Source organism: Felis catus, chromosome C1 (assembly GCF_018350175.1).
Source record: "Felis catus isolate Fca126 chromosome C1, F.catus_Fca126_mat1.0, whole genome shotgun sequence".
Classification (NCBI taxonomy): domain Eukaryota; kingdom Metazoa; phylum Chordata; class Mammalia; order Carnivora; family Felidae; genus Felis; species Felis catus.
Window position 1 is genome coordinate 75,618,847 of NC_058375.1, and position 23,178 is coordinate 75,642,024.

Sequence of the window (23,178 nt, forward strand, 5' to 3'; positions counted from 1 at the left end):
TTTATTGACTACATAGTATCTAGTATCCCAGGGTATACACATGTTAAGTTTATACTACCACTTTGTATAGATAGATATTTAATCTAATTTAGCAATCTTTTGCCATTTAAGATGATGCCTCAGTGGATTTTGCACATGTAGATTTCCTAAATCTATAAATCCTAAATCTGGTGTCCTCCATTCTTTTCTTAAGTCCAGTGAGTATCCTTATTATCATTGCTTTAAATTCTCCATCAACAATGACCATTGCTTTAAATTCTCAATGATATAGCTATATCAAAATGTACATGCATTTATTCTATCTAATGCAGGCCAGTCATCACCATCCTCTCGCGTGTACTTTTTATATTTGAAACTTTGCTGAATAAAAGTGAAAAGCATACACACTAAAAATAGGCCAGAGTATATAGCCACATTCTTTAATTTCTTTAAAAGGAGAGCTAATTCTTTTTAAAAATTGAGCTCACTGTTCTCACAACAGTATCAAGAACTCTAACAGGAGAAGCAAATATTGAAATAATCTCACTGCCAAATCTGTCTAAGGCTTGTGTAAACCAGGAGGCTTCATTATTTTTAGTCATGTCAATCGTATGTTTCAACTGCCTTATCTCCTCATCCATCTCTTCAGATTTCTTTCTAAATCCTTCTTTGAGCAGATCTTCTTGGACCTAAATAAAAGGCGAGAAGGAAAACTTTTAAAATTATCATTTTTTTTAAGATTTGCACTTGGTATTTGAAAATTTGGTCAAACTATGTTTTACTCATAAAATTCTTTCTTACTCAAGCATGAAAGGAGAATTTTGCAATGAGGAATATCTCCCTGGCTTGGACCTGAACATTGAGAGGAAGCATAGTTTAAAGCCTTTCTAAAATTCACGTACCACTAAGGTTTTGCTAGGCTGCTAAACCTGACACAAAGACAAATGTAACATTTTTCAGCCAAAAAATGCCAATTGATAGGTAGCCTTGGTCTGATTGCACTAGTTCTCAGTCCCACTTGGGTTGGTATGGTCACCCAAATAGTAGAAATGAAGGGAACTTACAAGCTGTTCTAGAAATCTGTTATAAATATGTTCTGATGGACAATAAGTGATTTCCTCCCTATGCCATTTGATAAATTGGGTAGACTATCCACACTTGGAGACAATAGAGTAATTTTAGAAGCTGTCACTTCCCTGCATTTTTAAGTCTTTACATTTCTGATAGTTTTATGTCAGCATATATCTACCTCAGGGTCTTTGGGTAGCAGTAGGGTTTCTGATAATTGTCAGTGATCTTGGTAAAGCAGTTGCTACTCATATTAAATCATATGGTTGAATATATGTTTAATCAATCCTCATGAGATCATTTTAAAACCCCCAAATGCTATTTGTAGGGCTTGGAGGGGCCATACTCATCCTGAACTCTCTAGAGTCTACATATAGAGTGGAATTCAAAGGCTTCTATAGAAAAGGAGGGGGAAGAGGAGGGGAGGAGATGGAAGAGGGGAAGGAGAGGGAGAGGAAGAAGAAGAAGAATTCAAAGGTTTCAGGATTTTAATAAGTCACAAGCAATTAATGGCAATGATGCTTCCTTCCATAAGCTCCCTGTAACCTTCACCCATCCTTTCCTGAGGTACCAGGAGGACCATCAAGCAGCACCAAGGCCATGGGCAGACGTACCTTCAGCTTATGCTCCAACATCATGTTCTGTTCTTTTATTATGTTTTCTGTCTCTCTTTTCATCTTCTCTTTCAGTTGAGCTATGTTCTCCTGGAGACTCCTCTGTTGTGCTTCAATCTGCTGTTCCTGCTCCAGTAGTTTCTGTCTTAGCACCTCCTGTTCCTTCTCAGCTGCTTCCTTGCTGGCCCTCTCCGCTGCCCCAGGAAAGTTCCAAGAGGGAAGAAAATTAGGTGAAGACTGATCTCTACCCTCTTGAACTCAGAGACAAAACAAAGTTGGAAGGGAAGACAGAAAATCTCTGCGTTCCTCGTGTCCATACCATTGGGAGCACATTTCAGAATATTAGGGTAAAGGCCCTATCTGGCTGACGTACAAACACAACTCTCCTTGTTGTTTATAGATTTAGCAGAGTTGTTCCACAGAAGGAGAGGAAGCTCCTTGTTTCAGGAAGGCTTTGCACTCACACCTGACAGAGGGACCTACCCAAGCCATTGTGAGCCAAGCCCAGCCCCGTACCTGCTATGGCCTTCTCCCCATCGGTAAGGGCTTTATCTGCCTGCCAGATGGATTTCTCTATCGAAGCCTGTGATTGTAGAAAATTCTGGAGGACCTCATTTGCCTGAGGAACCAAGAAGGAGACAAGAACTTAGATTTCCACTACAGAGATAAGTGTTGCAAAAACAAGTACGTATGTCCATGTCATTTTTGCTTCATGCTTAAAATTCTATGGTGGCTCCCTACAGTGTTCAAGCTCCATAGTGTGACCAGAGACTCTCCATATCTCCTGCTTCCTGTCTCCTTCCAGCGTCTACCCCCCGTGCTGCTCCCTTCTACCCACTCTAGGTTCCAGCCAGTCAGAACTATGTTCAGTTCTGTAAATCCATAATCTCTGCTGCTTTTATAGGTTTGCCTTCTCACTGGGAAATGTTGCCTCTAATTTGTACTGTTGATCTCCTCTGTTGTTTGCTGGCTTTAACTTTAGGCAAGTTATTTTAACCTGCCTGTGCCTCTCAGCTCAGATCTGTAGAATATTGACAATAAATGTAGATGTTTCTTTAGGTTGTTTGAAGGATTAAGCTAAAGAGTCTAGGAAAACAGTTTTATATGATTGCTATAAGAAATAATAGTCTAGGAGCACCTGGGTGGCCCAGTCAGTTAAGCATCTGACTTTGGCTCAAGTCATGATTTAATGGTTTGTGGGTTTGAGCCCAACATTGGGCTCTGTGCTGATGGTACAGCGCCTGCTTGGGATTCTCTCTGTCTCCTTCTCTCTCTCTGCCCCTTCCTTTTTCCCTGTCTGTCTCTCTCTCAAAATAAATAAATAAGCTTTAAAAAAAAGAAATGACAGTCTAATATATATTAGTTGCATTATTATTATCATTATTTTTAAATTATTATTGTTTGTTACCACAACCTATGTAGCCCATTTGCATTTATTTATTTATTTGTTTGTTTATTACTTTTTTTTTTAACTTGAGTGTGGTTGACACGCAATGTTACCTTAGTTCCCAGTGTAGAGCATAGTGATTTGACAGGTTTATCCTTATGCTGTGTTCACCAAAAGTGTAGCTACCTTCAGCCTTGTGCATCGTTTACAGTATCTACAACATCATTGACTGTACTCCTTATACTGTGCCTTTCATCCTCATGACTGATTCACTCCATAACTGGAAGCCTGGACCTCCCACTCCCCTTTGCCCATTTTGCTTATCCCTTTATCCCCCTCCCATCTGGCAACCATCAGTTTGTTGTCTGTATTTACAGGTGTGATTCTGCTTTTTGTTTGCTTATTCATTTGTGGACTTTTTTTAAAGATTCCACTTATGAGCAAAATCATATGGTATTTGTCTTTCTCAGTCTGACTTATTTCACTTAGCATAATATCCCTTAGGTCCATCTATGTTGTCTCAAATGGCATGATCTCATACTTTTTATGGCTGTATAAGATTAAGTCACATGTAGCCCATTTCCATAGGTTCATATGGGTTATAACTTTGTATGCAATTATCTGTGTATTTGACTTTCTCTCTTACTTTTGATCATACTTAACTACAAAGACTCTGACTTTACCTTGTAAATTGTCAGCACTTAGCATATTCAATGTCATGTTGTTAAATGAAGAAATGAGTAATTTCTATCTTGTGTGGATTCCAGAAATCCATACTCATTTCTTGGGAATGGGCATTTCCACTCTCTTCAGGAGTATATAACACATAGTGGACCTTAAAAGCTAAATCTGTCATGATATCCCCATGCTGTCTTATCACCCACAACTGGTGCTGTCCTTTCAGATTTTCAGGAGACCCCTGTGACTCTATTCTGTAGGCTCCCCCATGTTCCCCTTATTCCTCACCTTCACTCCTTTCCTGGGAACTTGTGAATAATTCCATTCAATACTTTCCTTTGCTTGCCTGTAGAGCTTGTACCCTCCAGGAACAGAAAAAGTTCCTATGGAAATATTTTCCAATAGGGCCTTTGAAAGCTGATCAAGCATAGACTGGCAGTATTTAACTGATGCTTCTTCATTCTGCTGCAAGAAATGTTGCTTCTTATCCTTTATGATTTCCTACAAGGGAAATGTAGAGAGATGTCACCAGAAGAAAGGAATGGAAAAGGTAAGATTCCAAAGAATCTGGTAGAAGGATTGATCTAACTGTGGTCCATGAGAAAAGCATTCTGTTGGCGAAGGACATGGAATAAAACAGGAATCACAAGACTTGATTTACTGACAACCTTGGATACTCCCTGCAAGACTATGGGGTAGTTTCTTAACCTCCATGGTTCTTCTGAAATGTTGGAGTTGTGTTACCATAATTTCTATGGTTCCTTGCAGCTGTAGCATTCAGTGATTTTATCTTCAATGATACAGCGATACAACAAGGAGCAATGTAAGTTGAAAATGGCCTGGAATGAGGATCTGATAAGAGAAAGTTTGCTTCCTGACAAGGGGATTGTGTTCACAGAAAGCATCCATGCCCAGGAATGACTTTTGGGTCTTCTGGGCAGGCTTGGAATCCATAGAAGTATTCAGATCAGGAGGATATCTGTCCTGATAATTGCTTCAGAAATCAGAGAGATTTCTAGATAAAGTACCTCAGGTTTCAGAGAAAAAAAGAAAGAAGAAAATGTAGTCCTTTGAAACTCTCTCATGAGAATCCAGATTTTTTTTATCCTTGAGTAAGAGATGAGCCATGGGGTCAGTAAAGGTATTTCTAGACTTCATCCTTCAAAGGGAAAGGACCCACAGAGTAAAAACTAAGACAAATTACCACAAGAGTCTTCTGGAACTCCTGATTTTCATCCTTGAAGGAATGCTCCATGAACACCCTAATGGCTTCCCTCTCACAGTCTGCATGCACATCCAGCAGCTCCTGGAGCGTGTCTGTGGGGAACCTCACTCGCTGGGCCATCTGCTCGCTGTAGTGGTCGGCTGCCTTCTGCACGGCCACTGAGTTCTCAAGCTGGGCTAGAGTTGTCACTGCATTCTCCAAACAAGGCACCGCCCCAGTATTGATGGTATCCACATAGGTCACCACCAGAGTTCTCAACCCTGAATGAGCCAGGATATTGAAGGGAAAAATATCAAATTATCACCCCACAGGATCCCAGATTCTGAGACTACATTTCTGAAGTCATGTATGTGCACACACATCCCCCAGCTTCCCCCACAGGAGCCCTGCCTCCTATCTTCACCTTTGTTTTCCTATTGACTCTTAATTTTTATGGTTTTCCAGGCCACACAGCCAAAACAATTTAAAAATCTACCTTCATCTAACATACTAAAAGGGTATCTGGAAAACATACTTTCCCATTAAAAATTAAAAACAAAAAAAATTATATAGGTAGATAGATGAGGCAAGGTAAGTCAGATTATATTTATTCCTAATTCTGAAGCTTCCAATGGATTTTCACTGATTTGTGGGGATGCTCTAAGTAACAAATAACACTTATCAGATAGGACTTCCCTTGAGGAAAAAAAAATCCATACAGTATATTCTGTTTGTTTTTTGTTTTTGTTTTGTTTTTAACTAGGCTTCATGACCGCATGGAGCCCAATGTGGGGCTTGAACTCGCAACCCTGAGATCAAGACCTGAGCTGGGATCAAGAGTTAGACATTTAGTTGACTGAGCCACCCAGGTGCCCAATACATTCTGTTTTTATACCTAGTTATTGATTTTTTTTTATCAGAGAAGGATTCTTTCAAATAAGTGGATGCCATAGATATCAGTGACAAAGTGTGCAATTTTGGAGAGGGGTTTGTAGAGCCCCAAAAGTGAGATAATGATAAGATACATGCATCTCTTCATAGAGTGTGAATGTGTGTATATCTAGAATTCCATAAAGAATCAAACAAAAATGCCGGAAAACACATTATATAATATATTCAACATATATTAAGCCCCATAGAAATGGTGGAAAAGGAGACTCACGATTCCCGGTGACCATGACTCCCTCTCTGAGAGTCTTGGTCCTTGCCTGGGTGAAGATGTAAGAACAAAAATTGTTTGCTTGTTTCTGGAATTTAGGATCCAGTTGATTCTCAGGTATATTCTCAATATTGGCTAGGAGTTTTGTGTCATTTGTTGGCCGGTCAAAGACAAAACATTTCCGTTTTGGAAAGAAATGCCTGATGCACTCTCTGGGTAGATTGGATGCTTGGATTCTGGGATTCTTGCCTGAGGGATAAGAACAACAGAGATTACTGTGGGAACAGTCTTGATGCAAGGGAGCTAAAGGGGTTTTTTTTGTTTGTTTGTTTTTTGGGGTTGAGAGAGAGAGAGAGAGAGCACGTGCGTGCAAGTGGGGGAGGGGAAGAGAGAGAGAGAATAATAAGCAAGCCCCAGTTCAGCATGGAGCCTGATGCAGGGCTCAATCCCACAACCCTGGGATCATGATCTGAGCTGAAATCAAAAGTTGGATGCTCAACCAACTGAGCCACCCAGGTGCCTCAAGGGAGCTGAAGGTTTTTATGACAGGGATTTCAATTATTTGCTTACAACAAAGAATTGTTTATGTCTTCTATGCTTACAACACCTTTAACATAGACATTCAATACTTCCTTGTACAGCAAACTCACACTAATGATATAACGCTGGAGAGAAATTTGGGGAGACATCTGATCCAGGTGAAAGAAGCCCATTGCTGGTAACTCCAGACCTGAAAATGGTAGTGCAGTTGTTTGTGCAGTGAATGAATGGTTAAAAGAATGAAAGGTCAAGTGGAACTTTTTGGTCTAATGTAGAAATTGAGCTGTGGGACCAAGAGCCACGTACAAGGGATAATGGAGCAATGTTAGGAACAAAAGTATTGGGCATATTAGGACACTCTGGTTATTTAAGGAAAACTCATTTGATGCTAAAAATAATTCGTACAATGTTAGCTTTTTTTTTTTTTAAGCAAAAACCTCTGAAGAATACATGTAACTAAAATGTAATTTTAGGATGTCAACACTACTCTACAAACTTCTTGAGGTAAAGGACCACACTCGATTTAACAGCCTGGCTCTTCTGCCTAGGCAATCTCTCATTAAATGTTTTGGGAAAGTATAAGTAGAAAAATGAAAGGGGCGCCTGGGTGGCTCAGTCAGTTGGGGGATCCGACTTCGGCTCAGGTCATGATCTCGTGGTTTGTGAGTTCCAGCCCTACATCGGGCTCTGTGCTGACAGCTCAGAGCCTGGATCTTCCTTCGGATTCTGTGTCTCCCTCTCTCTGCCCCTCCCCCACTCATGCTCTGTCTCTGTCTCTCAAAAATGAATAAACATTTTAAAAAATTGAAAAGAAAAACAAAAGCAAGAATGGATAAATCAGAATTGATATTTTTCTCAAGATTTAATGAGATATATACATCATTATAAATGTAACCTATTCAAGTAATTTATCATTTCAAAATTAGATCATGGATAAATATGTGGGTATTAAGAGAAAACTATGACATAGAAAGTAAGATGAATGTTCTGATAATTATCAGAAATATTAAAAGGCATAGACTGATAAGACAAACTTCTTTAGGTTTATTTAGAACACATAGTCATTTTTATATGGGATATATTCATACAGACATTAGAAAATTATATCCTTCTTTGAGAAGATTAATATCTGTGTGAAGTATATTTTTTATGGAAATATGTTGTGTATATGGTGACACATTGATTTTCCTTGTAATTTCACACATAACAAGCATCTAGTCAGTTGTATTCTTCAACACAGAAAAACAGAAGCCAAAATAAGGTACATGTATCTGGTCTTTGGAATGTTTAAGCACCCGTTGTAATCTGGTAGCTAAATTAGCAATTGATTAAAGAACAAATCAGTGTTGAATAATCTCACCCTAGCCTAGGCTCTGCTTTTCTTAAGTGAACTTAAACTCCAGTCCCTGGAGCTTTTCAACCCATCTTCAAGTCACCATTTCTATAGACTTCATTCTGGTCTTGAACACAAGTGCAACCCCAAAGATAATGGTCTGTGTTTAAGAGCTCCCACCCTCTGTTGGACTACCCACTACCCAGGCCATGCTCTGATACCTGGAATCAGCTTCAAGGCATTCTCCAGGTACTCATCTTCTGTGATAGGATCATCATTTAACTTCAGCTCCAGGGTGAAATCCCGCACAGTCCAGATGAAGTCTGGAAAGAAACTCACAAACTCTGTGGAATCTTCTGTTCCATCCTCTTTTGGAGAGGACTTTGTCCTGATTAGTTCTGTGAGCTCTGTCACATAACTAGGGCTCAGTTAAGGAAGAAGAAGTTTGTACCCCAAATTCCCACATTTCTCTAACAAAAAGTTATTATGAACACTTCCTTTTGCCCTGGGTCCCCTCGGGTCCACCAGAGGCAACGAAGTGGCAGGGAAGGAGAAACTAACTTGATCTCTGTTCCCATAAACCTAATGAAACATGGTGCTTTGTTTCATTAAAGGATACTGCAGCTGCTCCAGGGCCTGGTGGTTGATGGTGCCCAAGCTGTTGTAGACAAAAGTGCTGCACAGAAGCACAGCCAGGGCAAAGATCCAGGAATCATTCTTAGGGTCACCCTGCAAAGCACATTCGAGCAAGAGTTTTAGGACTTTGCTCGTTAGAAATTCATTCAGACACTTATTTTGTCAGTCTCTCATTTATTATTCAGCTAACATACTTGTCATGCAAAGAAATAACTTTGAAAACAGACATAAATACAGATACCAACTTTGACAATTATAGAGACATTCCTTGTGATTGTGACTTTTTTCATATATACAAAGATTCTAATCTTCACAGAGCTTTCTTTTCCCTCAATTGGAGAAAATAAAGGAACATATATAGAAAAACTAGCACATTACCTGGTATGCAATTAAGTATTCAATTCATTTATTCATTTTATATATAGCTATATAAAATACACCATAATTGCCATAACTGGGGATTCAAATTATATTCGGTTAAATTCAACAAATGTTTATCGGGAGCTACTGAATGTTTCCCATTGTTCTTATATTTAAAAGCAAACTTGAAAATGGCAACTGTTACTTTCAAGATGACTATTTCAAAGTGGTGACAAACATCCGTAACAATGAATGTAACAAAGATGACAATATAAAAAGTTTTAGTAACCTTACATCTTAGATGTATTAGAGCATTCTAGAATGCTCTTTGGGCAGTTCATAACAAGAAATGTAAACCCGACTCTTAACTCCAGACCTCAAATACACATTTCATCTGGCAGATACATCAGAAATATTTCCTGGGGCGCCTGGGTAGCTCAGTAGGTTCAGTGTCCGACTTGGGCTCAGGTCATGATCTCGCGGTTCATGAGTTCCAACACTAGGTCAGGTTCTGTGCTGACAGCTCAGAGCCTGGAGCCTGCTTCAGGTTCTGTGTCTCCCTTCTCTGTGTTATCTCTCTCAAAAATAAATAAACATTAAAAAAAAGAAAGAAAGAAATATTTCATCTCTTGGGAGGGAACTGATGTTTCTTCCTCTTTCCTGCCAAGGCACCCTTATGCTTAATAGTCTGTGGTGCAAACTATGGTGTGCTGCCTGGATCACCTTATAACATTGAAGGACTTGTTCTCCCAGCTAGTGGGAGTGCTGATGGAAGACAGCTCCCAAATGCCACTCCTTTTAATTAGAAAGGCTTCTAGAACCCTCTTTTAGTGATTTATCAGCACCCTTGTCCTAACTCAAGATAACTCAAAAGAGCCATCGCAGCCACATAGCTCCCATGGAACTGACAGAAGTTAGTAATTGCGTTGCTTTGCAACTTTTTCCTGTCTCCAACTTGCTTCTTTCTCAATCATATTTTATTAAATCTGACAGCATATTTGGGGTCTTCTCAACTGGACTGAAGATGTTTTCAGAGCAGGACCTTTACTGTGGTGACAAATATCTATAGTTCTAAGCCAGAGGCTGCCATTCAGCTATTCAATAATTATTCCTTAAACGTAATCAAATAATTCACCCAGTGCCAAGAAATAACATATTTTATCTAATATCTTATCTAGGAGTGAGATTCTAACAAACCAGCATGCCTCATTTACTATACTTGGATTTCTAGATTTTGCAAATAGATCACAGCAGTTAAATTATAAAATATCGTGAAGGGGTCAAGAGCAAATCCAGAATAAAAAGGATTTATGTGTGACACTCTGCCTTACCTTTTCTACATCACCCAGGCCCTCAGTATCCAGAAGGACCAGGGTGTGGTTTGGCTTGGAGGGGTGAGGCACACACCACATCCAGATGCCCTTGGTTTTAGACTGCACTGTAGACCCCAGAGGGAAACCTGCAAGGGGAGGGCAGAAGGCAACATACAGTGACAGGAGACAATCTAAACAGCCAAAGGGTCACAAAGTCAGACTTTCTGTAATGTAAGTGCCCCAGCATATAAGATGGCTCTTTCTCGAGTTCCTCAAGAATGTCCTACTTTGTGTGGCATTCTGTTTCAAGGAGGAGGGGACGTTAACTATGAGAATGATGCCAGTCAAGTGCTCACGATGGAGACAGAGGCATTCGTGAATCAGCAAAGAGTGGAGATCATTGATAACCATAACAGGAGCATTTTGAAAGAATGGTGAGATGCAAAGCCAGAGAGCAGTGGATTAAAGAGAAACATGGGAGAATAAAAAGTGGAAAAAGGAAATTGAGATCATATTTTTTGCCAAAGTGATTAAAAAAGAGGTGGGGGAGGAGGTTTGGTAGCTACAATGGGGTGTGAAATCTAGGAAAGATTTTTAAGATGATGGATGTTGCAGGATCATTGAGCACAACAGTTAAGAAAGAATTCTTGAGAAGTTTTATGATGCATCTTAGTAAGTTCATTCACGTAGCATGGGGACAGGACCCAGGGACAGAAAGAGCCACATTTTTGCAGTGTGAACTTGGTGGTTATATGCTCAGTGTTCACGAGGGAGGGGACACGCAGGGAGTATTAGATCATAAATGTTTCTTTGAATTTCTACTCATAAAACTTTCACAAGATTTTCTGGGGCTTGTCATTCAGTTCAATATTAAGTATGGGTGAGACGAACAGGCAAGTCATGAAACCCTTTAAGAATGTAGCAGCCAGGGGCGCCTGGGTGGCGCAGTCGGTTAAGCGTCCGACTTCAGCCAGGTCACGATCTCGCGGTCCGTGAGTTCGAGCCCCGCGTCAGGCTCAGGGCTGATGGCTCAGAGCCTGGAGCCTGTTTCCGATTCTGTGTCTCCCTCTCTCTCTGCCCCTCCCCCGTTCATGCTCTGTCTCTCTCTGTCCCCAAAATAAATAAACGTTGAAAAAAAAAATTAAAAAAAAAAAAAAGAATGTAGCAGCCAGTACATATTTGATACTTATTGAAACTAGGTAGGCTGTAGGTCAGACTGCTGAGCTAACCATGAACATTTTTCTGATTCCACCCCTCCTCAATAGATATTCAAACATGTTTATATGTTGATGGGAATATCCCATAAAAAAAGAAAATATGTTTCAAGAGAGAAAGGAGATACAGTTATAAGAGCCCAGTATTTGGTCAGGTAAAAGAAGGTAGGATCCTGAGCATTACCAGGAGAGATTTTCCTTAACAGCAGTAAAACAGTATGATAACAGATTATTATAAGAGTAATTATAATAAGAGTAATTTAGTGGTGAGAATTAGAATTGGAAGTTTGGTTTATTGAGAGGAGTTTGGTTCTCCTTTCTTGTGACTGGGGAAGAAAAATAAGGATCTGAGATATAGCTAGAGTTAATCAATTTGCCCCAGACTCAATACAACACTCACCTCTGTTCTGTCCTGCAAGACGATTCATCAAGTAGGATTTGCCTGTACGATACAGTCCTACAATGGCCACCACCACTACTGGTTGAGAAATCTGTTCAAGAATCTGTATAGCTCTCTGGTTCACTGACAGCTGCATATTGTTGTTTTCCACCAGACAAATGGGGGCCATCATATTGGGTCCAGATGCCATGGCAACCTGCCAACCTGGAAAAGTCTCCTAGTAGAAATACGATTTCAGAGTCATTTTCTGACTTCGAGTTACCAAAAGCATCCATCAGTATAGGAGTAGGTGAAACTTCTGTACTTTCTTTGGGACAAAATGTAACCTACAGTTAACATTAGTGATGAAACATAGGGTATACTCCAAAGTTTTGTTTCAATAGTAATAATAGAATTCAAGCCATTGTTACTATGCACTGAGGGCCTACAATATACCAACCCCTGTGACACATACCCAGCCTCATTGATACTTCCGAGAACCTACAAGTTAGCAATTATTGTGCCCACTTTACAAATAAGATAAATATGCCTCACAAAAGCTGAGTAAGTCATACAGCCAGGATCAAGCCTAGGCAATTGAGCAAAATGGCAAGCTAGGAAGCTCTAAGTTCTTATTTCCCTAAGGAGATATCAAAAATAATCAAAATAGGGGCGCCTGGGTGGCGCAGTCGGTTAAGCGTCCGACTTCAGCCAGGTCACGATCTCGCGGTCCGTGAGTTCGAGCCCCGCGTCGGGCTCTGGGCTGATGGCTCAGAGCCTGGAGCCTGTTTCCGATTCTGTGTCTCCCTCTCTCTCTGCCCCTCCCCCGTTCATGCTCTGTCTCTCTCTGTCCCAAAAATAAATAAAAACGTTGAAAAAAAATAATCAAAATATTGGCTAGAATAACTTTATAGTAGTTCTGTGAAAACAGTGAAAGACCTAAAGCAACCAAGCAAACACCCAATCAAGAAAATGCCACATTAAAAATGATAGGAAATTCTGTGGTGTTTTTGCTTGCCCTTGGCCCACACTGTCCCCGGTGTGGTATAGTCTTGGTCTGGAAGGGGTGGTAACCCAGTTCCCAATTTTCTCCCTTGACCCAGACACAACAGAGCAGACTTTGTTCACAGTGTTCTAATCTGTCTGGGGGCTACCTCCTCAGGTCTCTGGTTCATCTCACATGGATCTCAGGCAGGGGCAGAGGATGGGGATGTAGTGGTATAACTTGGATGTCAGATGGAAAGAAGCATTGGCATTGATTTCATGGGCATTGCTCACGAAAGCTGCAGAGAGATGGAACTGCAGTTGCCTGGGGCAAGAGATCACCCGTGAAGACATAAAACAGACCATGTTAGGCAATAGTTCAGTTCATATCTCCCTCCTTTAGACTGGATGGAACAGAACACACTGAGTTTATAATGTTCTAATCTGTTCCAAGCTGCCTGAAGGACTACTGGTCTTTGTTTCACCTAATTGGGATCTCTGGCAAGGAGAAGCAATGGGCATTGCTAGGGAAAACTGCTGGAGATTCACCTGCGGACCCCTCTGGCAAGATATTATGAGTGTGTGATATTGCGATGTATAATAAGAAGTATATATTTGGTCTTTGTCCCTGCTCTTGACACACAGCTTCCAAAACACTTTTAATTTCCCAAGTGATGAAGTATCTTTTGTTATAATATTTGCTCTTTTGTCTTTGGTTCCTAAAATAGTCCCAGAGTAAAGAAGGTGAAAGAAGTTGTCTTTTGTCATACATAACAAGCACCTTTCAACCACACCCAAGGTTACGTTAATGAGGTAACTTTGGAGATACCCTGGAAAACCCCAAAGGCTGGTTGCTCGGGTAACAAAGCATGTGACTAGAAAGTTAGAAATTTCAGCCTCATCTCCCAGGGGAGGGGAAAGGAGGCCTGAAGGTTGAGCTAATCACCGGAGGCTGATGATTTAATCAATTGTGGCTATTTAGTGAAGACTCCATTAAAAAACCCTAGCTGAAGGGGTTTAAAGGGCTTCTAGGTTGGTGAACATGTGCAGGTGCTCAGAGAGTGGTGTTCCCAGAGAGAGCATGGATGTTTCACACCCTTGATACCTTGCCCTATGCAGCTTTTTTGTCTTGTTCTTCCTGGGTTGTATCCTTTTTCTTTTTCCTTCTTTCCTTCCTTTCTTCCTTCCGTCTTTTTTTTCTTTTCTTTCGTTCTTTCTTTCTCTCTCTCTCTCTCTCTCTCTCTCTTTCTAAACCAGTAAACTATTGGGTAAACTCTTTTTCCTGGGCTCTATAAGCTATTTTACCAAATCATTGAGCCTGGGGTAGGGATGGCAAACATAGCCAGTCAGAGCACACGTTACACCCTGGACTTGTGATTGTTATCTGAAGTAGGGCCAGTCTTGAGACCTTAACCTGTAGGACATGCACTGACCTCAGACCGTTTGTATCACAGTTGCTTGGTGTGGAAAATTGCCCATACATGTGGTGATCAGAAGTGAAGTAGTGAGAATAGAGTGTTGAGAGGAGAAGTAGAATTGTTTCCTTTTCAGGGTGGAGACAAACAATAGACCATAAAAGGCCCGAAGGGGAGATTCTGAGGGAAATTGAGACATTTAAAAGCAGCATGTATCTGAGAAAATTGAAAAAAGCCACACTAACGCTCAGGGAAGATGCACGCTCAGAAAAGACCTAAAAAGACTTTAAGATTTCTCCCTAGGTTATTCCTAAGGTTCAAGACCAAGGCCCCACTAATTAGCAAAAGATTTCCTTGGCACAAAACCAATATGCAAAAAATGGAGAAGGTAGCTTCTTCTATAAATGACCAGTTTTCAACAGCAACAACAAAAATCACAAGGCATATAGAGAAACAGGAATATATGGCCTATTCAAAGAAAGTGATTTAAATAAATGTGGCAGAAAACATCCCTGAAGAAACACAAGCATTGCATGTGTTCTAGGCAAAGACTAAAGTAATTTTCTTAAATATGCTCAAAAGGCTAAAGGAAACCACAAAGAACTAAGGTAAATCAGGAAAATGAGATGTAAACAAAATTGGTCCAGTCACAGTGGCATAAAGATAGACACACAGACCAATAGAATAGAACAAAGAGACCAGAAGTAAACTCTCCCATATATGGTCAAATGATTTTTGACAAGCATGCTGAGATCATCCAGTGGGGAAAGCGCAGTCTTTTCAACAAATGGTGCTGGGTAAATGTGATATTCACACACAAAAGAATGAAGTTGGATCATTTCTTTAACACCAAATATAAAATTTAACTCAAAATATATCAAAGACTTAAACATAAGAGCTAAGACTATAAAAACTCTTAGAAGAAAACACAGGAGAAAACCTTCATGACACTGGATTTGACAATGATTTTTTGGATATGACACCAAAGGCATGATCAAAATATGAAAACATGGTAAATAGGACTTTATCAAAATTAATAACTTTTGTGCATCAAAGGACACCATCAACAGAGTAACAAGGCAACCACAGAGTAAGAGAGAATAACCGCATGTCACATATCTGGTAAGGGATTAATATCCAGAATCTGTAGGAACTCTTACAACTCAATAATAACAACAAAAATAATGCAGTTCAAAAATGGGCAAAGGACTCAGACATTTCTGCAGAGAAGATATACAAATAGCCAATAGATACATGAAAAGATCTCAATATCACTAATCATGGGAATGCAAACCATACCACAATAAAGGACAATTTCACACCCATTAAGGTGGCTGTTATTTAACAAAACGAGAACAAAAACAAACAACCAAAAACCCATCAAACAACAAGTGCTGGCCAGGATACAGAGAAATTGGAACACTTGTGCATTCCTGATAGGAATGTAAAATGGTTACAACCACTGTGGAAAACCCTTTGGTGGTTCCCCTAAAAGTTGAACATAGAATTACCATCTGAACTGGCAATTCCACTTCAGAGTGTATGGACAAAAGTATTAAAAGCAGGGACTTAGGCAGATATTTGTACACCAATGTTCATAGCAGCAGTATTCACAATAACCAAAAGGTGAAAATGTCCATCAAGGGATGGATGGATGAACAAAATGTGGCATATACATACAATGGAGTATTTTTCAGCTGTAAAAAGAATGAAATTCTGATACATGTAGCAACACTGATGAACCTTGAAGACGTTATTCTAGGCGAAATAAGCCAGACACAAAGGACAAGTACTATATGATCCCACTAATAAGAGGTACCTAAAATAGTCAAATGCATAAAGACAGAAAGTAGAATAGTGTTTACCATGAGCCTAAGGGAGAGGGTATGGGGAGTTACTGCTTAAAGGGTACTGAGTTTCCATTTGAGATGATAAAAATATCTGGAAATGGGTAGTGGTAATAGTTGCACAACAATGAGAATGTATTTATTGTCACTGAACAATACTCTTAAAATGGTAAAATTGGGAAATTTTATGTTAAATATGTTTGTATCACAATTTTAAAGTTTTTAAAAAGCAACACTGGACAGTCTATTTTTCTGTCCATGCCACTGCAGCCACTTACTGGACAGAATATTCTTCCTCAAAGACATTGATTATCCTGTAAAGTCCTTTATCTGTAACCTATGGTAGCTTTCTCATCATCATCACGTAACAAAATGTGCTCTCCAATGCTTTCGTGTGACCCATGTGCTCATCTTTTGTCTACAGATTGACAAGTGTTGGGAGTGGAATGAGGTCAGTCTAGAGAGTGTAGCCTCCCTTTCAATAAGGGAAGGCAGGAGAATGTCCTGAATCTTAAGAGATACAGGCCGAAGTCCTTAGCTGAGAGGGTCAGGTTTTCTGCAAATTACTCCTATGAATAAGCATAAAAATAAAAATGTAAATGTAATTTTATATTATATAGGGAGACATATATGTATATGAGAGACAAAGCAAATCTAGCAAAATGTCACCAGTGGATAAATCTAGGTGAAAGATATATGGGATTCTCTTGTAATTGTTTTTCAAGGTAAAGTTTAATATAAAAAATTAAATATTAAAAGTAGAATTTAATCTCCTGGCATATTTTTGATTGCATTATAGTCAATTTTTTTAATGATATTGTAGAATTGTAGAATTCTACATTCTACAGAATTGTATAAAATTGTATAAATTTTAGAATTTATATAAATGTAGAATTGTATAAAATGTCTGGACATATGAGGCTCCATTTTGAAGCTCCATTTTCTTTTCCAAATCATGAACTCTCTAATTGGGCCAGAGTGGCAATAGTTTTCAAGCAATTGCTCATAAAATTTCAATAGAGCAACTGGCATTTAGATCATATGAGGATAGTAAAGTTAATACATACCAGGGACAGTTTCATGTGATAGCACCAATTAACCTTATGAACAAGATAGTAATCAGAAGCAGCTTAACCAGTCAGCACCAAATTAGGTTTTTTTTTTTCCCCCTCTTCTCTTCTTTATCTAAATCGTATAATTACCCCTTCCTTCTTTCCTGTAAAAACCCCTTGCTTTTCCCACATGAGCAGGACACCTTTCTGGTCAGTTTAGAATCTGTGTTCCCCAAAAATGAACTATTGGGACCTCATCAAGATAAAAAGCTTCTGTGCTACAAAGGAAACAATCAACAAAACTAAAAGGCAACCAACAGAAGGGGAGAAGATAGTTGCAAATGACATGTTGGATAAAGGGTTAGTATCCAAAATCTATAAAGAACTTACCAAACTCAACACTGGAAAAACAAATAATCCAGTGAAGAAATGGGCAGAAGACATGAACAGACACTTTTCCAAAGACATCCAGATGGCTAACAGACACATGAAAACATGCTCAACATCACTCATCATCAGAGAAATACAAATCAAAAGCACATTGAGATACCACCTCACACCTGTCAGAATGGCTAAAATTAACAACTCAGGAAACAACAGATGCTGGTGAGGATGTGGAGAAATGGGAACCCTCTTGCACTGTTGTTGGGAATGCAAACTGGTACAGCTGCTCTGGAAAACAGTGCGGAGGTTCCTCAAAAAATTAAAAATAGAACTACCCTATGACCCAGCAATAGCACTACTAGGAATTTATCCAAAGGATATAGGAGTATTGATTCATAGGGGCACATGTACCCCAATGTTTATAGCAGTGCTTTCAACAATAGCCAAATCATGGAAAGAGTCTAAATGTCCATCAACTGATGAATGGATAAAGAAGATGTGGTTTATATATATAATGGAATACTACTTGGCAATGAGAAAGAATGAAATCCTGCCATTTGCAGCAACATGGATGGAACTGGAGGGTATTATGCTAAGTGAAATAAGTCAGTCAGAGAAAGACAGATATCATATATTTTCACTCATATGTGGAACTTGAGAAATTTAACAGAAGACCATGGGGGAGGGGAACGGGAAAAATAGTTACAAACAGAGAGGGAAGCAAACCGTAAGAGACTCTTAAATACAGAGAACAAACTGAGGACTGATGGTGGGGGGTGGGTAGGGCAGGAGAGAGGGGAAAATGGGTGATACGTATTAAGGAGGACACCTGTTGGGGTGAGCACTGGGTGTTGTATGTAAGCAATGAATCATGGGAATCTACTTCCAAAACCAAGAGCACAATCTACTCCCAAAACCAAGTACACACTCAATGTTAGCTAACTTGACAATAAATTATATTTAAAAAAAAAAGAAAAGAAACTGTGCTCCCCAAATTGCAATTCTGAGACCACAAATAAAGGCCTTTGTTCTTTTTCAATTTTACTTCCTTTTCTCAGTTGATAATATCTAGATATTTTTCATAATCAGAATGTGTAAGCATGCTATGATGAATATTCAAATGTCTCAAATATTCAGTTTTATATTAATATGTCACATATTCAAAATGCATCTAACACCAACTCTGTCATATACTACTTATGGGCCCTTAAACAAGGAGCCTCACCTAGCTATACCTAAGTTTTTAAAGACAATTATAGGGGTAATGGGAATACAATTATAGGTCCAACCTAGAGGATATTTTGATAATTAAACTAGATGGCATAAGTTTTTATCTTAGCATAGCATGCAGCACAAAATAGGACTTCAGTGTACGTTTGCTGAATAAATGGAGATTATAACAATTGCATTGAGCAATTTGGTCCATTGGGCTATGCATTTCGACATGCTCTGTAAACTATAGATTACTAAGAAACAAGGCCACCATATAAATTTTTGTCGGATCAAAACAGTAGGCAAGTTCAAACAGGCTGCCCTGTACCACTTCCTTTTGTCTGCTTCTTCAGTGTGGGGAGCAGAGAATGTGGAAGTAAAATGCCCGCCTCAAATAGCTCCATTCTAACAACTGAAACTTACAGTCCCCTCTTTCCAGTGAAGATTAGAAGAAGCTGAGGAAGATGTGATGGGAACTATTGAACAACGTTATGAAAACAGGTGTGTGGGTTCTTAGCTGTGAATGAGCCACAGAACTTGTAATTTCAAATGAACAGCCATTGGATCCTGTTCAGGACTGGTTTTCAAAATTCGTTGTACATGAAGAATCATCTGAAGAAATTGTTAAACCCAGATTCTAGGGGAACCTGAGTGGCTCAATTGGTTAAGCATCGGACTCTTGATTTCGGCTCAGGTCATGATCTCACAATTCATGGATTGGAGCCCCAAATCGGGCTCTGCGCTGACAGCACGGAGCCTGCTTGAGATTCTCAGTCTCCCTTTCTCTCTACCCTTCTCCCCCCACCCCACCTGCCCCTCAAAATAAAGCATTAAAAAAATACCATTACACCCAGATTCTACACATTTACCAAACGGTACAGGTGACTCTGATGTTCCTGTGAAAAATAAGCCAACAAACATCAGAGGGCAACAGAGACAGACAGACTTGACAAGATAGTTATTTTTAACTAATAAAGACCAGTGATGTGGGAACTGAATTTATTTCTACATGGAGACTAAACAGAACTCTCAATCTCAAGCTTTCTTACGTATGACTAATAGATTAGAGAGAAACTATCTCTTTTAGATTATCATTGCCTAGAAGCTCCTTGATGGGCACTGTCTTGTCCTATGGATTCTCATGCCTGTTACAGAGCCTGATAAAAATAAACTAGGGAGGCTCCCATGGGGGCTTGGCCCACTCTACTTGCAGCTGCCCTGGCTGACATTGTTCTGGAAGCAGCACATTCAGGGAGACACGGTGTGCCTGGCTGTCACTTTGCAGCTGCTACTGTTTCAAACGGAGAAGCTAAGCTACCCCAACACTAAAGCCAGCCACAGACCCCTATGGGCCAGACAAAAGGCAACCTGCCCTTCCTGCTCGTTCCTCCCTTGTCACTTTGAACCAGAAATCAGGTCCTGAGTTGAAGACAACGTTGCATGTGAAAGAAGATGTGCATACCTGCTCTTCAGCACGACGGTCCAAGAAGAGTTCTCAGCTACTCGTTGCTTGCTCACTTGATCCTTCACCTTTCTGTCCCTCCTTTATAAAAGCTTGAAAAAACTGAGGAAGTTAGACATTGCTACTCTTTTAAACATGTGTTAAAACTGAAATTGAAAGTAAAAGCGATTCAGGCACCCTGAATCAGTAGCCTCAGGCGTGAATATGGTTGTTTGGTGCATGATGAGATGGGGTTAGGGAAACCCCACAGTTACTCAACAGTCAGGCTTTTTAGTAAACACACTCCATCAACTTCCTTTTGTCTTCCCCATGTTGGAGTGTTTTCCTGGCCTCTGTTCTCCATATGTCTCTCGCGTTTGGCTTAAGTTTCCTTAGCACACAGGAAAAACAGAAAATTCATGACACAAATGTCAGCAAAGCTGTATAAGACAAGAATATTTCAACTGTTTTTCTCTTAGTGGGAATTCCTGGGTTCTTTTGTTAGTGGAGAGCTTTTAACATTTTAAATATGTTCCCCAAGATATAGTGTCCATGCAAAATGAACAAACCTTTTAGAATTTCTTTTCTTTTCTTGACTAATATATTTTTAATTTTACTTATTTTTTTAAATTTTAGTGCCAGTGTAGTAAACATACAGTGTTATGTTAGTTTTGATGTAGTGATTCGTCAGTTCCATATGTTATTCAGTGGTCGTCCCAATAAGTGTATTCTTTATCCCCATCACCTATTTTACACAATCCCCACCCACCTCCCCTCTGGTAACCATCAGTTCGGTCTCTATAGTTAAGAGTCTGTTTTTTGGTTTGTCTCTTTTTTTCTTTTTTTGTTCCTTTTCTTTCTTAAATTCCACATATGAGTGAAATCATGTGGTATTTGTCATTTTCTGGCTTATTTCACTTAGCATTATAACCTCTAGATGCTTACATGTTGTTGAAAATGGCAAGGTTTCATTTTTAATGGCCAAATAATATTCCATTATATATATATATATCTATCTATATATCTATATATAGATATAGATATAGATATAGATATAGATATATATCACATCTTCTTTATCCATTCATCTATCCATGGACACTTGGGATGCTTCCATAGTATGGCTACTGCAAATAATACTGCAATAAACATAGGGGTGCGTATATCCTTTTGAATTAGTATTCTCATATTCTTTGGGTAAATACCCACTAGTGTAATTATTGGATCATATGGTAATTCCAGTTTTAACCTTTTAAAAAAATTTTTTAAGTTTTTGTAGTGTTTATTTTTGAGAGAGAGACAGAGTGCAAATGGGGAAGGGGCAGAGAGAGAGAGGGAGACACATCTGAAGCAGGCTCCAGGCTCTGAGCTGTCAGCATAGAGCTGGACACAGAGCTCGAACTCACAAACCATGAGATCATGACCTGAGCTGAAGTTGGACTCTCAAACAAGTGAACCACCCAGGCACCCCTTTTTCAAAATTTTTCTAATGTTTATTTTTGAGAGAGAAGACAGAGCATGAGTGGGGGAGGAGCAGAGAGAGAGGGAGACACAGAATCCAAAGCAGGCTCCAGACTCTAAGCTGTCAGCGCAGAGCCCGAGGTGGGGTTCAAACTCACAAACTGTGAGATCATGACCTGAGGCAAAGTTGGACATTTAACCAACTGAGCCACCCAGGCACCCCTCTAGTTTTAACTTTTTAAGGAATGTCCATACTTTTTTCCAGAGTGGACGCACCAGTTTGCATTCCCACGTACAGTGCACGAGGGTTCCTTTTTCTCCATGTTCTTGCTGATAGTTGCTTCTTGTTTTTGTTTTTGTTTTTGTTTTTTTGTTTTGTTTTGGTTTTGTTTTAGCTATTCTGACAGGTGTGAGGTGATAACTCATGTGGTTTGATTTGCATTTCCCTGATGATGAGTGATGTTGAGCATCTTTCCATGTGTCTATTGGTCATCTGTATATCTTTGGAGAAATGTCTGGCCATGTCATCTGCCTATTTTTTAATTGGATTATGTTTTTGGGGTGTTGAGTTGTATAAGTTCTTTATATATTTTGGATACTCTTTAGAGGATATATCATTTGCAAATATTTTCTCCCATTCAGTAGTTGTCTTTTAGTTATGTTTTTTGTTTCTTTTGTTGTGCAGAAGCTTTTTATTTTGATATACTCCCAATACTGTCTTTTTGCTTTTGTTTCCCTTGCATTAGGAGAGACATATAGAAACTGATACAGCCAATGTCAGAAATATTACTGACTGTGCTCTCTTCTAGGATTTTTATGCTTTCAGGTCTCACATTTAGGTCCTTAAATCCATTTTGAGTTTATTTTTGTGTATGGCATAAGAAAGTAGTCCAGTTTCATTCTTTTGCATGTTGCTGTCCAGTTTTCCCAGCACCATTTGTTGAAGGGACTGCCTTTTTCCCATTGCATTTCCTTGCCTCTGTTGAAGATCAATTGACCATATAATAGTGGGTTTATTTCTGGGCTCTCTATTCTGTTCTATTGATGTAAGTGTCTTCCTTTTTTGTGCCAGTACCATACTGTTTTGGTTACTACAGTTTTGAAATATAACTTGAAATCTAGAATTGTGATACCTCCAGCTTTTTTTTTTTTTTCAAGATTGCCTTGGCTATTCAGGGTCTTTTGTGGTTCCATAAAAATTTTAGGATTATTTGTTCTAGGACTGTGAAAAATGCTGTTGGTATTTTGATAGAGATTGCATTAAATATGTAGATTGCTTTGGGTGGTATGACATTTTAACAACAATTTGTTTTCCAATCCATAAGCATGGAATTTTTTCCCATTTTTTTTGTCTTCAATTTCTTTCATCTATGTTTTATAGTTTTCAGAGCACAGATCTTTCCCTACTTCGTTAAGTGTATTCCTAGGTATTCTATTCTTTTGGGTGCAATTGTAAGTGGGATTGTTGGGTTTTTTTTTAATTTTTCTTTTTGCTGCTTCATTATAAGTCTATAGAAA

The 23,178-nt window shown here is 39.2% G+C and overlaps 1 protein-coding gene across 1 annotated transcript; it reads right to left on the bottom strand.

The window, feature by feature from the left end:
* Positions 1-403: 403 nt before the first annotated feature.
* LOC101082677 (guanylate-binding protein 6) lies at positions 404-20,377 on the bottom strand. Its single transcript, XM_003990288.5, has 11 exons — positions 20,221-20,377; positions 11,886-12,102; positions 10,290-10,417; positions 8,582-8,691; positions 8,184-8,380; positions 6,093-6,338; positions 4,931-5,211; positions 4,015-4,227; positions 2,178-2,280; positions 1,662-1,855; positions 404-668 (listed from the first exon to the last, which is right to left on the bottom strand). The coding sequence occupies exons 2-11, from the start codon at positions 12,073-12,075 to the stop codon at positions 441-443; spliced, it is 1,890 nt and encodes a 629-aa protein (XP_003990337.2). The 5' UTR covers positions 12,076-12,102; positions 20,221-20,377; the 3' UTR covers positions 404-440.
* Between the last annotated feature and the right edge of the window lie 2,801 nt (positions 20,378-23,178).

Coding starts and splice junctions, on each gene's coding strand:
- LOC101082677 (XM_003990288.5), bottom strand. CDS start 12,075: ATGGCATCTGGACCCAATATGATGGCCCCCATTTGTCTGGTGGAAAAC. Junction 10,418..11,885: donor TCTTGCAGGACAGAACAGAG/GTGAGTGTTGTA, acceptor CTCCCCTTGCAG/GTTTCCCTCTGGGGTCTACA. Junction 6,339..8,183: donor TGCCTTGAAGCTGATTCCAG/GTATCAGAGCAT, acceptor CTTATCCCTCAG/GCAAGAATCCCAGAATCCAA.